This window comes from Puma concolor, chromosome A1 (assembly GCF_028749965.1).
Source record: "Puma concolor isolate L17-30 chromosome A1, mPumCon1.1.hap2, whole genome shotgun sequence".
NCBI lineage: Eukaryota > Metazoa > Chordata > Mammalia > Carnivora > Felidae > Puma > Puma concolor.
In genome coordinates this window covers 132180764-132197032 of record NC_141667.1, presented here as the reverse complement: position 1 = coordinate 132197032, position 16269 = coordinate 132180764, and the positions used below count along the sequence as shown (strand labels likewise).

The 16269-nt window shown below is 35.6% G+C and overlaps 1 protein-coding gene across 3 annotated transcripts in view; it reads right to left on the bottom strand.

The window, feature by feature from the left end:
- Window positions 1-16269, bottom strand: part of FNIP1 (folliculin interacting protein 1) — a 150876-nt gene that overhangs the window by 50331 nt on the left and 84276 nt on the right. For 2 of the 3 annotated variants that reach the window (XM_025923609.2, XM_086704742.1), the window contains 4 exons: window positions 12215-12315; window positions 11886-11960; window positions 5647-5738; window positions 253-336 (listed from right to left, as the gene is read on the bottom strand). In XM_025923609.2, the coding sequence (XP_025779394.1) occupies window positions 253-336; window positions 5647-5738; window positions 11886-11960; window positions 12215-12315 (352 nt within the window). The remainder of the gene's footprint in view (window positions 1-252; window positions 337-5646; window positions 5739-11885; window positions 11961-12214; window positions 12316-16269) is intronic. The other variant, XM_025923610.2, reaches the window with a different exon arrangement.

Here is a 16269-nt window from a genome sequence, read left to right as displayed (position 1 = left end):
TTTATTACATAATGAGATATGAAATAACAAACTAAAGTTTCATGAAAATGTCAATTCCACTGATAGCTGAAAGTTTCTGGAAACTTTTAAGAACATATTCAGCGAAAAGGAATTAAGTTCTCAGCTCAAAAATGTTTTCTTAACTACACCCTCCCCAAATGCATTTATCTACTCTCTTGTTTCCACAGCTAAACTACAGATTCTAGCCACTGGGGCACACCAACTAGTCTACCCACACAGCACATCGCAAACCTGCAAAGAAAGAGGCGCTCCTGATCAGGCGGAGCGGACCCTGTTCAGAGAATGCCCGCCTGGGGCTGCAGAACTGTGAAAGACCTACATGGCAAAAACGTAAAATACATATGAAAGAAGGCTGTTAGAGAAGCCATAAAGCGTCAGGAATAAAGGGTGAGCTTAGGCAGCACAAACGCACAGCAAGAGATATGGATGGAAACTTTTAAACTAAGTAAGAATAATTCAAACAGGGTTCCCTTCTTCGAAACAGGATGGTTTTCTTCTGGTCACAGCTGATGTCAAACGTAACAATTTCATGCCTGTTTACTAATAAATCTGTATATATAATAATAAAAATAACCTTCCACTATACAAGGTAAGTTTTTTAAATGTTCAACCTTTTCTAACCTAAAACAATGGTTTAAAGATTCAAAAAAGCACAGTAACATTATCTATAAAATGTGATATTTGCCAAATAAATTTATCTTTTAAAAAGTCAGTTTTAAGACTACAGCATTCTGCCACTGTCATAAGGAGAAAACCACCTAAGTGCTTGGCTGAAGAAAGAGAACACAACATACAACAAAGCAGAAAAGAGATTTACTGGCAAAACAGGTATGAAACTTGTTTTTCCCTAACCTAGTAAAGCTACAAAGTAACTAACTTTGGAAGAAACCAAAGTTCCTAACCCAAGGGTCAGCCACAATGGAAGGAGGAACACCAACGCACCCATTAGGGCCAGACTCCCAGCTGTCCACAAAGCATGGCCGCCACACACTGGACCAAACGAAGATAACAGTGTCTAAAGACCCCAAAGGGGCAACATTATAGCCGGGAAGCAAGCAGCTGAGTCACCTGTTATGGTTAATCAAGATGGCCTAAAGAGTCACCTAGGAGGTTTACCTAGGAAAGAATAGGGGGCTTTCTGTTCTAAAAAGAAACAAATGTATTTTTCAAATTTGCTAATAGATATTTTTCTATAACAAAAATTTCTAAAATTATAGTGCATGTGAAGGCAATCCTTCTCTAGTCACTTCAAAACTTACCTAATGTCTTTAAACTCCTTCTCTACCTAGCACCTCCTTCCTTACTCTCAGGATATGCGACTTCGTCTCTCACAAGTATGCAGATGCAGATGCGTATGTGTGCACACACACAGATTTCACCAGACAGGAACTCTTCCTTTCCTACCCCCTTATCTCCAAACTTAATCAAACACTGACCCACCTGCCTCCTTGATGCCAGTGCAGTAACAACAGGAAACATTATTCAAATCTTACTGTGTGCTAGGAACTTATTCAGTGAAAAATCCTGGGAAGCTCCTCCCTCCCTTCCAAAGCAAATTCTTCTATGTCAGATAGTACCTTCAAAAACCTTGCTTTACCAAGTAAGTACCACTTCTATCTCTAACCTTACCCTCCTTATAATCTATTCCATCAACATTTAAACACAGACAAAATTATTCTCTCCATATATCTAATCCTATATAATAGTTCAATAGTTCTTAAAATGTGGCCTAAGGACTCCTTGGGTCCCTGCAACCTTTCAGGGAGTCTGTGTAAAACTAGATTTTCTTAATACACTTCAACTAAAACAACATATTACAAAAGAATGAACGTTGAAGCAGATAGGAGAATACAGGCAATATTCTATTAAGCCAGAAATTAAAGAGATTTGCAAAAATGTAAAACAATGCCACTGTTCTTCATTAATTTTACTTGGAAAATAATCATTTCACAACATATTTACATTAACATGAAAAAGGATGTTAGTATTTTTTAATAAATTAATAAATGTTTAAAAATCGTTTCAATTTTTAATACAGTATATATCAACAAACGTAACCCACAAAAACAAAAACTCTCTGTGGTCCTCAATAATTTCTAAGTGTGTAAAGGGGTCTTGAGATCAGAAAGAGTCACTAATTAAATCTTGGAAAAAAAGTCTAACCTCTGAGTCTCTCCTCAACTCTGGCTTCTATTCTCCCCACTGAAACTGCTCCAGTAGGCCACTAAAAGCCTTCTTATTGATTAATGCAGTCCATACTATCTTATATTACTTTATAGCATATGTGATGTTAAATTACACTTTGAACTTTCCCCTCACAATTTACAATGATAACATACTAAGTTTTTTTCTTAATCTTCTTTATGTGTTTCTCTTCACCTACTCTGTCTTTAACTCAGCATTTCCCAGGGTTTCATCTTCAACAATCTTGCCTTCTCATTCTTTAACAGTTCCTAGGTCATCTCATTCATTCTCATGCTTTTACTTACCATTTACATGTTAATGATTCATAATTCATGGCAGACACAGCTAACTGTCTAACAAAGAACTGTGTTCTCCCTTCTACTGTATCAAGTAGTTTGTGGGAAGCAGCTGCCCAGCTAGGGATCATATTTCTCAAATCTCCTTATACGTATGTGAGGCCATGTGATTAGTTACCACTAATGGAATGTCAACAAAACTGATGTATGTCACATTCAGGCTGAGGTTAATTATGAAATCGAGTGCCTTTTCCATTCTCAATTCCTTTCCACTGGCTTAGTGCAGCTGAGCACAACCTTGGAAACCACACAATGAAGAAGGCAGAATTCTAAGAAAGAAGGAACTCTAAAACATTGCTTGCAGAAAAACTGTTAATCAATGATGAACACCCTTTAGAACTCCACATGGCTGAAAAAAAACCTCTATTGCTTTAAAGTTATTATACACCCATGGATTTTTATGTTACAGCATCTACCACTACATCTACTAACTAACTAACCATAATGGATATCTTTACTTGAACACTCAACCAATACCTCCATTCCAATATACCTAAACCTAAAATCACCAATTCTTAATTTCTTCTGATTCTCCCAATAAATGGCACTAATACCCAAGCATTTATACAACCAGATAGCAAAGTGCCACCCTTGCTTCCTCCTTTTTCCTCCCCCACTCCATCTAATCACCAAGTCAAGTCCTATCCACTCTATTTCCCATAATGAACCCCTCAAAAACACTCTACCTCACTGGCACAATCTTACTCTAGGTCTCCTTCTCTGTCACTTGGATTATCATAAGCAGCCTTCTTATATAGATCTTTTCTTCAATCCCATTGGTTCACTTGAATCCTTTCCCACTGCAATCAATACTCTTACAGATATAAATCTAATCCAATCATATTTATATATCCTGACAACTCCTCTGTGGTGGCCTTGAGAATACATTGCAAAGACCTCCAGCTATAAGGACTATAATTGACTAAGTACCTCAAGCTACTGCATTCTGAAATCTATTGTGATGTTTGAGCAAGGCCACATATCCCATAGGCTGCTCCTAGTCAGTAACTGAACACAGGAGGAATAGTAAGACAGGCACATTTTGGCAATACATGGGTCACTTTTGACACCAAACTTTGACTCAAAGACTTGTCAATGGCCTTACCAAACCTTCCTTGGATTGCATGGTGGGATAGGACACTTCCATTTAATCTTCTATTCTCTTTCATTTGGGGTCAACATTTGTATCACAATCTGAGGGCTTTCTCAACCTTTCCCACTTCCTTCCTCTTTTTCTCTCACATAGTCATTTCCCCTAATAATATCCTTGCATATTTAATCATGTCTTGGTACCTGTTAAAAAACAGGTGGAGCACCCAAACTAACATACATACCCTCACTGCTACCCAACTGCTTACAACCTATATCCAAATTGCTCAGTAAGTCCCACAGTGCCTTCTGTGATCTACCTCCTACTTCTTGATTTAATCTCCTTTACTCCTATTCTTGGCTCCATCAACACTGATTTATACACATTATTTCTTCATGCCATCATCTCTTGCTCCTAGGCCTTTGCAAATACTATTATGCTTTTTCCTAGAACATTTCTATCTAAACATAAGGCTAATCCTTCAAGGTTAAGTCTCACTTCTTCAAGGAAATCTTCTGGGACTCTCTAGGACTGAATTAGGTACTTCTCCTCATTTCTACCACACGTGCTCTTTAACATGTCCAAAAATTAACTGTAGTACACTGTAATTGTTGTATTATTTGTGTGATTCCCACTAACTATAATTACCAAATACGTTGAGGCAGGAATTGTGTCTGGTTTACCACTGTATCCTTAGGGCCTAGCAGAGTCCTTAGCAGGTAATAGGTGCTTGATAAGTATTTGTTGATTAACTAAAAATGTAAAGAAAATAAGAGATGGTCCTCAAATATCCTTAATTCACAATTATAAATGTGCAAGTTAAAGTCACTCATTATTTAAAGTCTATACTTTGTTAAATGGATTAATTTCCTATCCTACGTTAAAACAGAAGATGAGTATATCTAGCATCTATAAGGTACTTTACCATTTATAAGTGATAATAGATTTGTATTATTAAAATAAACAGCTTTTAATTAACATCTTAAGCTTTGAAAAGTGTCAAATCATAAGGAAAAAAGATTCATTTATTTCCCTGTCACATTTTTACTTTCTTAAAACCAATAAAATAATCAAGTGAGTTAAGAAAAAGCAGAACTACTCCATCTTTCTAAAAAATATGCAAACTTTCTAAAGTACATGTCTTTCACTGTAACTAGCCCATACTATGTGCTAAATAAATGGTTGCTCATTTGAATAAACAGGAATTATGAAAAATAATAGAATACAATACAGTTCAAGTTGGAAGAAAAACATTTCTACTTATATATATAACTAATATTTATTAAAATTAATTCCAAATAAAAATTCTCACTAAATAGAGAGTAAGAGAAATATTTCTCCTAGTCTAAATGCTGTCCACATTCTGGGATACTATAATATTTTATGCACCAGAAATATGGTCAGCAGCAACTCAGATGAGCTTTCTAGGGTAAAACAAATGGCAAGAAATTTTAGGAACAGTCTGTTGAAACTAAATAACAATAACAATCAACTATCTGAATTATTAAATAAGCTGTTACTTTAATAAATCTCTTAAGGAACATCACATTTGAATATCTGCCCATTTATGTGAATTCAGGTCACAAAATGAGCACCATTTTAAAATTACTTCTATGGTTAGGGAAGAGACAAGGGACAAAGTATAATAATAGTCTTCCTCAGCTGAAATATTCCAAAAAGCTGGTAAAGACTTTTTATATCAGTAACAGTGCCTTTCAAAGATGCATCAAAGTTAAAAACAAAAAACAAATCAGATAATCAGATATATCTTTAAGTTTTCTTTTTTCATATACAAAATAAATATTCAAATATATAAAAATTATGTTTTCAAATAATACAAATGTTATACATATTTGCAATTTAAATGCCTTTTCCACTTCTAGTATGTCAAACTCTGTGGTCTTATAAAAGATCTACATTATTAAGAAGTAAGTGCAAATCCCTGTTATAGTGTTAACCTTATTTAAAACTTATAAAACCAAAGGAATAATTTACCTATATTTCCAAGTAGTCCATTAATAACTGTGTTACTATCAGCCTTCAATGTACTGTTGTCTTGATTGATGAATTCAAGACTGTCTTGCAGCCTAAGGGAAGAGAAACAATAAACTGCAAATTCATTTTATACAATGAAATTTAAAGCGTCTAACAGTTTTTTAAGTTTTAAGTATTCACAATAGGACTATAAAGTACCTAATCATTTAGATCAGGGGTTGGCAAACTATACACTGAGGGCTAAATCCAGCCTGCTGCCTGTTTTTGTAAATAAAGTTTTACTGGAACACAGCCATGCCCATTCATATATGTACTGTGTATGGCTGTTTTAATGTTACAATGGTAGAGCTAAGAAACCAGACATACTGTCTGGCCTACAAAGCTAAAATTATTTACTATTAAGGCCTTTACAGAAAAAGATTACTGACCCAAATTTAAATTGTAAAGTTTCCCCTCATATCTTGGACCTGACATTAGTTTTGAAACTTCTGGCAGGAAAAAAAGACAAAAAAGGAAAAAGAATCCACCAAATATACAAAAAATATCTTCAGTTCACACATTATAAATGAACTGTATTACTCCTGTCCATAAATTACTCAGAATAATAGAAATAAAATTACTTTATGCTTTTAGTACAAAGTATCTGTCCTAAGAACCATCAATAAACAATTAGAAAACATGAAGAAAATGAGAAGACTACAGCTAAAATCAGTGATTCCAATACAGGATCTCTAATTTCTACTTTAGTGTTTAATTCTTAAAAATTAGCACTTTTATCATCAGTATTTTTTAAGCATCCAAAATACAGTGAAATACATCTTTCCTTTTCCTTCCTTCCTAAAAGAAAAGCTAATAAAGAGCTACAGGTATTAGAACCTTAGCTAATAAAACACCTGAAAAGTCTTTAGGAACATTTACAATTAATGGAATCTTTTGAGAATTTTTCTAGTTTTGAGTAAACTCCTTACTACCTCCTGTTGCTTCTGACTTTGGGTATCCCTCAGACCCTTGCTAGCCAGAGTTCTGATATGGTCCCTGCAGAATCCATCACTGTGGTCCACTAACATCTCATCCTAGCCCCAGTTCTTCATTTACTAGGTCTGGCAGGTAGTCCAAGAATCTGATATCATATGTGCCTCTGTTTCAGCTTTACTATTCCATTTTTTTTTTAATCCAAGTTAGTTAACATACAGTGTAGTCTTGGCTTCAGGAGTAAAAGAACCTAGTGATTCATCTCTTACATATGACACCCAGTGCTCTCCCCAAAAAGTGCCCTCCTTAATGCCCATCACCCTTTTAGCCCATGCCCCCACTCACCCAACTCCCCTCCAGCAACCCCAAGTTTGTTCTCTGTATTTAAGAGTCTCTTATGGCTTGCTTCCCTCTGTTTTTATCTTATTTTTCCTTCCCTTCCCCTATGTTCATCTGTCATGTTTCTCAAATTCCACATATGAGTGAAATCATAATATCTGTCCTTCTCTTATTTCACTTAGCATAATACCCTCTAGTTCCATCCACATTGTTGCAAATGGCAAGATTCCATTCTTTTTCAATACTGAGTAATATTCCTCTGTGTGTGTGTGTGTGTGTGTGTGTGTGCGCGCGCGCGCGCGCACCACATCTTCATTATCCATCTGTCAGCTGATGGACATTTGGGCTTCTTCTGTGATTTAGCTACTGTTGATAGTGCTGCTATAAACATCGGGGTGCCTATGTCCCTTCAAATCAGCACTTTTGTATCCTTTGCATAGATTGCTAGCAGTACAATTGCTGGGTCGTAGGGTAGGTCTATTTTTAATTTTTTGAGGAACCTCCATACTGTTTTCCACAGTGGCTGCACCAGTTTGCATTCCTACCAACAGTACAAAAGGGTTCCCCTTTCTCTGCATCCTTGACAACATCTGTTGTTTCCTGAATTAATTTTAGCCATTCTGACAGGTGTGAGATGGTATCTCATTATGGTTTTGATTTGTATTTCCCTAATGATGAGTGATGTTGAGCATCTTTTCACATCAATGGAACAGAATAGAGAACCCAGAAAAAGACCCACAATACACGGCCAACTAATCTTCCACAAAGCAGGAAAGAGTATCCAATGGAAAAAAGACAGTCTCTTCAGCAAATGGTGTTGGTAAAACTGGACAGGGACATACAGAAGAATGAAACTGGACCACTTTCTTACACTATACAGAAAAATAAATTCAAATTAGATGAAAATCCTAAATGTGAGACAGGAAACCATCAAAATCCTAGAGGAAAAAAAAGGCAGCAACCTCTTTGACTTCAGCTGCAACAACTTCTTCCTTGACATGTCTCCGGAAGCAAAGGGAATAAAAGCAAAAATGAACTACTGGGACCTCATCGAGATACAAAGCTTCTGCACAGTGACGGAAACAAGCAGCAAAACTAAAAGGCAACCAAAAGAATGAGAGAAGGTATTTGCATAAGACATACCAGGTTCACTACCCTAATCCTGGCATTAACAACTTGTAGTATCCTTGAACTCCACCACGGCTTACCTAGGCCAGTCCTGATTGCAGAGTTAATTCTACAGGGGACCTGAAAACTAAAGACCACAACATACAGGTGCTAACTCAGCATGGCACTACAGAACGGAAAATCAGTATCTCATCCTAACATGGAAATGCAGTCAACATTTCCAGATATAGCTTCTAGAAGCAAATTAGAGAAAAGAGAAAGTACATTTCCTATTCTTCAACTAAACTAAAATGAGAAGTAATCTGGACTCCATACAGAGTGGCTCAATGAATGAAAAACAAGCCAGAGACTCACTTCAGTTTTAAGGATGATATAAGCTCGATATAAAGGGATAGAATAAGATACTCCAGGTAAATGGAAATCAGAAAAAAGCAGGAATAGCTATACTTATATCAGAAAGAAGACTTTAAGCTAAAAAGAGTAACAGGAGACAAAAATGGTCATATAATGATAAAAGGAACAATTCATCAAGAAGACACAACATATAACAATCACGCACTCAACACCAGAGAACCTAAACAGATTCATTTGCCAAATACTAACAGATCGGAAGAGACAATGATGCAATGATTAGTAAAGGACTACTTTCAACAACAAATAGTTCATCCAGACAGAAAATCAACAAAGAAATTTTGGACGTGAACCATACCTTAGGCTAAATGGAACCAAACAGATATATAAATATAGATACAGATAAAACAGTCTATCCACAGGGAAAGCTGAAAAATTCAGAATATGGGGAGATTAAAAAACATGCTCCTGAACAACTAATGGGTCAAAGAAGAAATCAAAAAGTAAATTAAAAAAATACTCTGAAACAAATAAAAATGGAAGCACAGCATATCAAAACTTGTTAGAAGTGCTGCAAAAGGACTTAAAAGAGGGCAGTTATAGTGATAAATGCTTTCAGTAAGAAGCTAGAAATATCTCAAATAACCTTGATTTACACCTCAAAAACCCAGAAAAAAAGCCCAAAGTTAGGAAGTAAATAAAGATCAGACGGGAAATATATGAAAGAGAACAAAAAAAAAAATTTAAAGATCAGTTTAACTAAGGGCTAGTTTTCTAAAGAGACAAAATCAACAAACCTTTAGCCAGACTAACTCAAAAAAAAAAAAAAAAGAGAGAGAGAGAGAGAGAGAGAGAGAGAGAGAGGACTCAAATAAATGAAACCAGATATGAAAGAGACATTACACTGACATCAAATAAAAAGGGATCATGAAACTACTTATCAACAATTACATGCTAACAAAATGCGTAACCTATAAAAAATGGATAAATCCCAAGACTGAATATACAACCTACCAAGACTAAATCATGAAGAAATAAAAAATCTCAAAAGACCAGTAACAAGAAGATAGAATCAGTCATTGATCAAAAACCTCCTAACAGAGAAATGCCAAGGACCAGATGGTTTCCTTGGTAAATTCTACCAAACATATAAAGAATTGATGTCAATTCTTTTCAAACTCTTCCAGAAATCAAAGAAGGAGTATTCCCTGGCTCATCTTACAAGGACAGCATGATCCTGACACCAAGGCCAGGACATTATAAGAAAATTACAGATCACTTTTCCTGATGATTATAGATGCAAAAATTCTGAACAAAATATTAGGAAACCAAATTCAACAGAACATTAAAAGGATCATTCAATATGATCAAGTGGGATTTATCCCTGGGATGCAAGGATGCTTCAATAAATGCCAGGCAATAAATGAGAATTACCACATTAAAAGAATGAAACATAAAAATCATATGATCATCTCAATAGATGCAGAAAAAGCATTTGACAAAACACAACATCTTTCCACGAAAAGAAAAAAAAGTCAAAAAAGTAGGTTGGAAGAACAAATATTATTAAAATGTGCATATTATCCACAATCATCTATAGATTCAATGCAAGTCTTATCAAAATTCCAATGGCATTTTTCATAGAAATAAGAAAACAATCCTAAAATTTGTATGTACAAAAGACCCTGAAAAGTCAAAGAGATCCTGAGAAAAAGAACAAAGCCAGAGGCATCATATTTCCTGATTTCAAACTATACTACAAAGCTAAAGTAATCAAAACAGTATAGTACTGGCAGAAAAATAGACACAGAAAACAATGGAACAAAATCAAAAGCCCAGAAAAAAAAAACCCGCATATAAAGAACACTTAACAAAAGAAGGAGAGTACCTTCAGTAAATGATTATGGGAAACTGGGTAACTACATGCAGATGAATGAAATTAGAACCCTATCTTACACCATTCACAAAAATGAACTCAAAATTGATTAAAGACATAAACATAAGACTTCCAAACTGCAAATCTCCTAAAAGAAACCATAGGGAAAAAGCTCCCTTGACATTGATTGTAGCAGCAATTTCCTGGACATGGCATAAAAAGAAAAGCACAAGCAACAAAAGCAACAATAAGTAAATGTGACTACATGAAACTAAAAAGCTTCTGCACAGCAAATAATCAATTGACAAAATGAAAAGGCAATCTATGGAATGGTAAAAATATTTGCAAATCATGTATCTGTTAAAGGGTTAATATCCAAAATATATAAAGAGCTCATACAAATCAAGAGCAAAAAACAAACAACCTGACTAAAAAAGTAGTAACTTCCTCTGAATATTCAGAAGAACTGACTAGACAGTTTTCCAAAGAAGGCATCTGACAAATAGCCAAGAGGTATATGAAAAGGTGCTCAACATCACTAATCATCAAGCAAAGGCAAATCAAACCACAACAAGGTATCACCTCATACATATTACAATAGCTAACATCAAAAAGACAAGAGATAATCAAGTGGTGGCCAGGATATGGAGAAAAGGAAACCCTTATGCACTTTTGGTGGGAACATATATTGATATAGCCACTTGAAAACAGTATGAAGGTTCTTCAAAAAAAACAGAACTACCGTATGATCCAGCAATCCCACTTCCTTGGTATATATCCAAAGGAACTGAAATGAAGATCTCACAGGCATATCTGCACTCAGGTGTTCAATGTGGCATTAGTGACAACAGTCAATAAATGGAGACAACAGATGAATGGATGTCATACACATACACAACACACACGCATGCATGCATGCACTCACACAAAAAATGGAATATTATTCAGCCACGAGAAAGAAGGAAATCCTGCCATTTGCAACAACATAAATGAATCTTAAGGGCATTATGAGAAGTGAAATAAGTCAGACAGAGAAAGACAAACACCATATGATATCACTTCTATGTGGAATATAAAAAAATTGGACACAGAAAAACAAAGAAGAGTGGTGGTTATCAGGGGCTGAGAGTGGAGGAAATGAGGAGATAATAGTCAAAAGTTATAAACTTCAGTTAACCACCTGATTAGATAACCATGCTGATTATAGCTAATAATACTGTATCTGTTATACTTGAAAATTGCTAAGAGGTTAAATCATAGCTGTTCTTACCACAAAAAAGAAATAGTAATTGTGACAGCATGGAAGTATTAGTTAGCTAATGCTATGGTGGTAATCATTTTCCAATATATGAAAGTATCAAACCAATGTGCTGTACACATTAAATTTATACAGTGTTACATGTCAATTATATCTCAATAAAGCTGGAAGAAAAAAGGCTGGCTTCTGTGAAATTTCAAACTTAAGGAGTAGAAGAAAATCTCAATTTAAGCTGCAACCCCGAGAATACCCTGTTCGTTTCCCTACTTTGCACATCCTAAATAATTAATTCTCCCTGCATTCATAATCACTTACGTATTGAGACTTCCACAGATACTGCTGCCAGTCCGTGCAGTAAAAACTTTGCTAAGCATAAGCTGTGGAGGGGAACTATGAAGAAAAAGAAAGAAAGAAAGAGATCAAAACTAAGACAAGGAACTTCTCAATTTATTATAAATCAAAATATGTAAGTGACAGACATTTCACTGTATAGTTACAACAGTCATGAAATAGCATGAACCCCACAAAATATCATAAACTGAGTATCTGACATGCTCAATCTGCATGAAGACTATATGAAATTCTCTCATGTTTAAAAATTACATATTCTAACATGGATAATGAAAAATCAGAAAAGCCCTCACCGGATCTGATGAATTTTTAAGGTAGATCCTTTGTAGCTCATTGCTACCGAGCCAAACATCATCTCTCCAAGCATATTGGCATCAGAAGAGCACCGGGAACCCTAAAAAAACAACAATAACATTAATCAAATTGCAGAATGTCAAACCTTATGACTATTTCCAATACTGAATTTTATTGACAATTGCTTTGCTATAGTTATTCTACATAATGGTTTTTTTTTTTTTTTAACGTTTATTTATTATTGAGAAGCAGAGTGAGGCAGAGCATGAGCATGGGAGGGGCCAAGAGATGGGGAGACACAGAATCCGAAGCAGGCTCCAGGCTCTGAGCTGTCAGCACAGAGCCCGATGCAGTGCTCGAACTCACAAACCCAGAGATCATGACCTGAGCTGAAGTCGGATGCTTAACCGACTGAGCCATCCAGGCGCTGCTACATAATGATTTTTTTAAGTGATACTACACTGTATACACTGTTCTATAGCTTGATTTTCTCCATTTCACAATGCCTTACACATCTAACTATACGGTTATACAAAGATTCCTTTTGAACAGCTGCATAGTATTCTACTGTATGAAAATACCACAGTTCCCCTTACTGATGGGCTCTTTAGGTTACTTCCAGGTTTTTGCTATTACAATATTGCTTAAATGAACATTCTTTTTTTTTTTTTTAAGTTTAGTTATTTTTGAGAAAGATACAGAGAGAGAGAGAGAGAGAGGGAGGGAGGCAGGCAGGGGGAGGGGCAGAGAGGGAGAGACAGAGAATCCCAAGCAGGCTCCACAGGGTCAGCACAGAGACTGACATGGAGCTTGATCCCACAAACCATGAGATCGTGACCTGAGCTGAGATCAAGAGTCAGACACTTAGCCAACTCAAGTGAGCCACCCAGGTGCCCCTTAAATGAACATTCTTAACCACATCTTGTGCATATGCAATGTTTCTCCAGGACAGACAATAAGAAACAGAATTCACTGAACATGCAGAACAGTTTTCACCACTCCTACTGTACAAAAGAGATATTCACAAACACGGTAATTTACCTCTACTTTGTATTTTTTTAAAAGAACTTATTTAAAACATGAGAATATCTCATTCTCAAAGAACTCCAATTAAAAGTTATTCCTTTCCATCATTCTGTCTTTAATTATCATCCATTTCATCACTAATTAGATACTGTGGTAAATATCACTAATTACCCCCTGAAATATCTTATTCCTTATTTTTTGAAGTCTAATGTGTTTCAGGGCAGCAATGTGCCCAACTGAAAAAAAAGAAAAAACAACTGCATTTCACATCCTCCCTTAAAGACAAATTTAGGGGTGCCTGGGTGGCTCAGTTAGTTGGGCATCCAACTTCAGCTCAGGTTATGATCTCTCAGTTCATGGGTTCAAGCCCTATGTCAGGCTCTGTGCTGACAGCTTGGAATCTAGAGCCTGTTTCATATTCTTTGTCTCCCTCTCTCTCTCTGTTCCTTCCCCACTTACACTCTCTCTCTCTTTCTCTCTCTCAAAAATAAATAAAAGATTTTTTTAATTAAAAAAAAGACAAATTTAGAGTTGGTTTCTACATTTCGAGGGTTAAACTAATGGCTGGAGTTGCAGCTTTCACAATTTATACATTTATATGCATGAGATATAAATGAAAGTCACTGGAGATGGAGATACCATATTAGGAACGCAGAGCAACAATTTAACAATTTAACACATTAACTCTGGGTAAGTAGAAAGATAAGGATACCTTGATCTCTAAAGCCATCTTGAACCCTAAATATCATACCTAGATGGCCTACCTTCAGACCTGTCATCCAGTGAAGAAAATAATCCCTAGGAAAAATGTAATTCCTAACTTGTAGTTATATAATAAAACTGATAAGAAAGAGGACCTAAGTAACTATCTAAGATAATAATTATTCACAAATTTCATTAAATCATTCTATCATAAAAAATCAAGAATTAGAGGGGCACCTGGGTGGCACAGTCGGTTAAGCGTCCGACTTCAGCCAGGTCACGATCTCGCGGTCCGTGAGTTCGAGCCCCGCATCAGGCTCTGGGCTGATGGCTCAGAGCCTGGAGCCTGTTTCCGACTCTGTGCCTCCCTCTCTCTCTGCCCCTCCCCCATTCATGCTCTGTCTCTCTCTGTCCCAAAAATAAATAAACGTTGAAAAAAAAATCAAAAAAAAAAAAATCAAGAATTAGGAGTTTTAAGAAAATACTTAAAAGACTCTTCTGATATTAACAATAAAGTAACAAGGACCCTCATTTTACATGTGGAGGATAGGAAATATACCTGTACACTATTTTTATTTTTATGTGATTCTTCTACTCTTTTGCTTATATACTGCCCATTTTGGATTAAAGAAATCTATGTATTTACATTTGTCAACCTTCTTAAAAGAGACATCTTCAAATAGCAATCCATTTCATCATAATTATTTCATATTATTTTTAAATATATATTCACTTACATATTTTTTCTCTCTTAGGTGTTAGCCTTAATTTTGTTTTAATAAAGACAAAAAGCTAATGTTTAAAGAAAAAAACACTTTTGATATACCTATTTAATAAAAGAACTCATCTAGGGATTTGGTTAAGAAAAAACTTTTATTTCAAAACACAAAGGTTTGGGTACTAAAAGTAACATTTTAGAAACAGAGACAAATAATTTTTTAATGATCAAATGGGAGGGTCTTTTTTTTTTCTCCTAAAAAAAAAAGATCAATGCAAGGGGTGCCTGCGTGGCTCAGTCCATAGCATCTGACTCCTGATTTCTGCTCAGGTCATAATCTCACAGTCGTGAGATGGAGCCCCGCCCGCGTTGGGCTCCACGCTGCTTAAGATTCTCTCTCTCCCTCCTACTTCCCCTCCCCAGCTACTGTTCCACCCGTATCCAAAAAAAAAAAAAATTAATGCCAACCCTACTTGGCAAACTACACTGCTTCTGGTTAATGACAGAAGTGAGAGCCTTCTCTTACAAGCTCATTTTCACTATAACGTGGCTAACTCCATTCTTATTTTGACTAAAATTATTATGAATTTAAGTATCAAAGCAGTTATAGATTTTAATACTAAACTAGAAAAGAAACCTCAGAAACCAAAACGCAGTAAAAATAAATTGGTGTTTAAATTTTATCAGACCATATAGTTCGCTAGTAAAGGTTCTCTTTGCCTGCTCTAATACATATCGAATACTCAGCATAAATGTCACTGGCATATTTATATATGACATAATCTATAATAAAGGTTACAATTTTAAAAGTGCTATTACTTTAATACTTTTTTTTATAATGCCCTTATTAAAAAGGCAATTTTTTGAACATACTCATTGTTGGAAGTTATTAATCTGTCATAATCTGTGTTAATCAAAGATAATGTTCTAGTTACCTGAAATCACATTTTATCAAGGGTAGTGAACTATATGCTACAATAATTCAATGTCTCTTACTAAAAAAACAGAGTTCCATGACCATACTCAGCCTACTATCAGAATATCTGGGCACAAAGCCTAGGAATCTGTCCCTTAAAAAAGAAAATCTTGGGACACCTAGGTGGCTCAGTCAGTTAAGCATCCAACTCTTGGTTTCGGCTCAGGTCATGATCTTGCAGTTTTGTGAATTCAAGCCCCACATCAGGCTCTGCGGTAGTAGCACAGAGCCTGCTTAGGATTCTCTCTCTCCCTCTCGCTGCCCCTCTCCCACTCACACTGTCTCTGTCCTTCTCAAAATAAATAAATAAACTTTAAAAATAAAATTTTTTAAAGAAAATCTCTAGAGATATTGATGCAATATAAGAGTCCAATCACTCAATGCTTCAGGGTTCCTATAATCTGTATCCATGTGCTAATTTTCAACTCCATAATCTTAGGAAGAAAGGCAAGCTTACACAATTCATCAAAGTAGTAAACATCCAAATTGGTATAAGTATGATGATGTCACATAGCATATAGCACAATTAGGAACTTATTAATGTATCATGCTTAAGCTGGAGGAATAAAGGTGGACAGGGGAAATTATGTACTACCTCTTAATATCTGGATTTTAATAACTTCAGAGCTCTT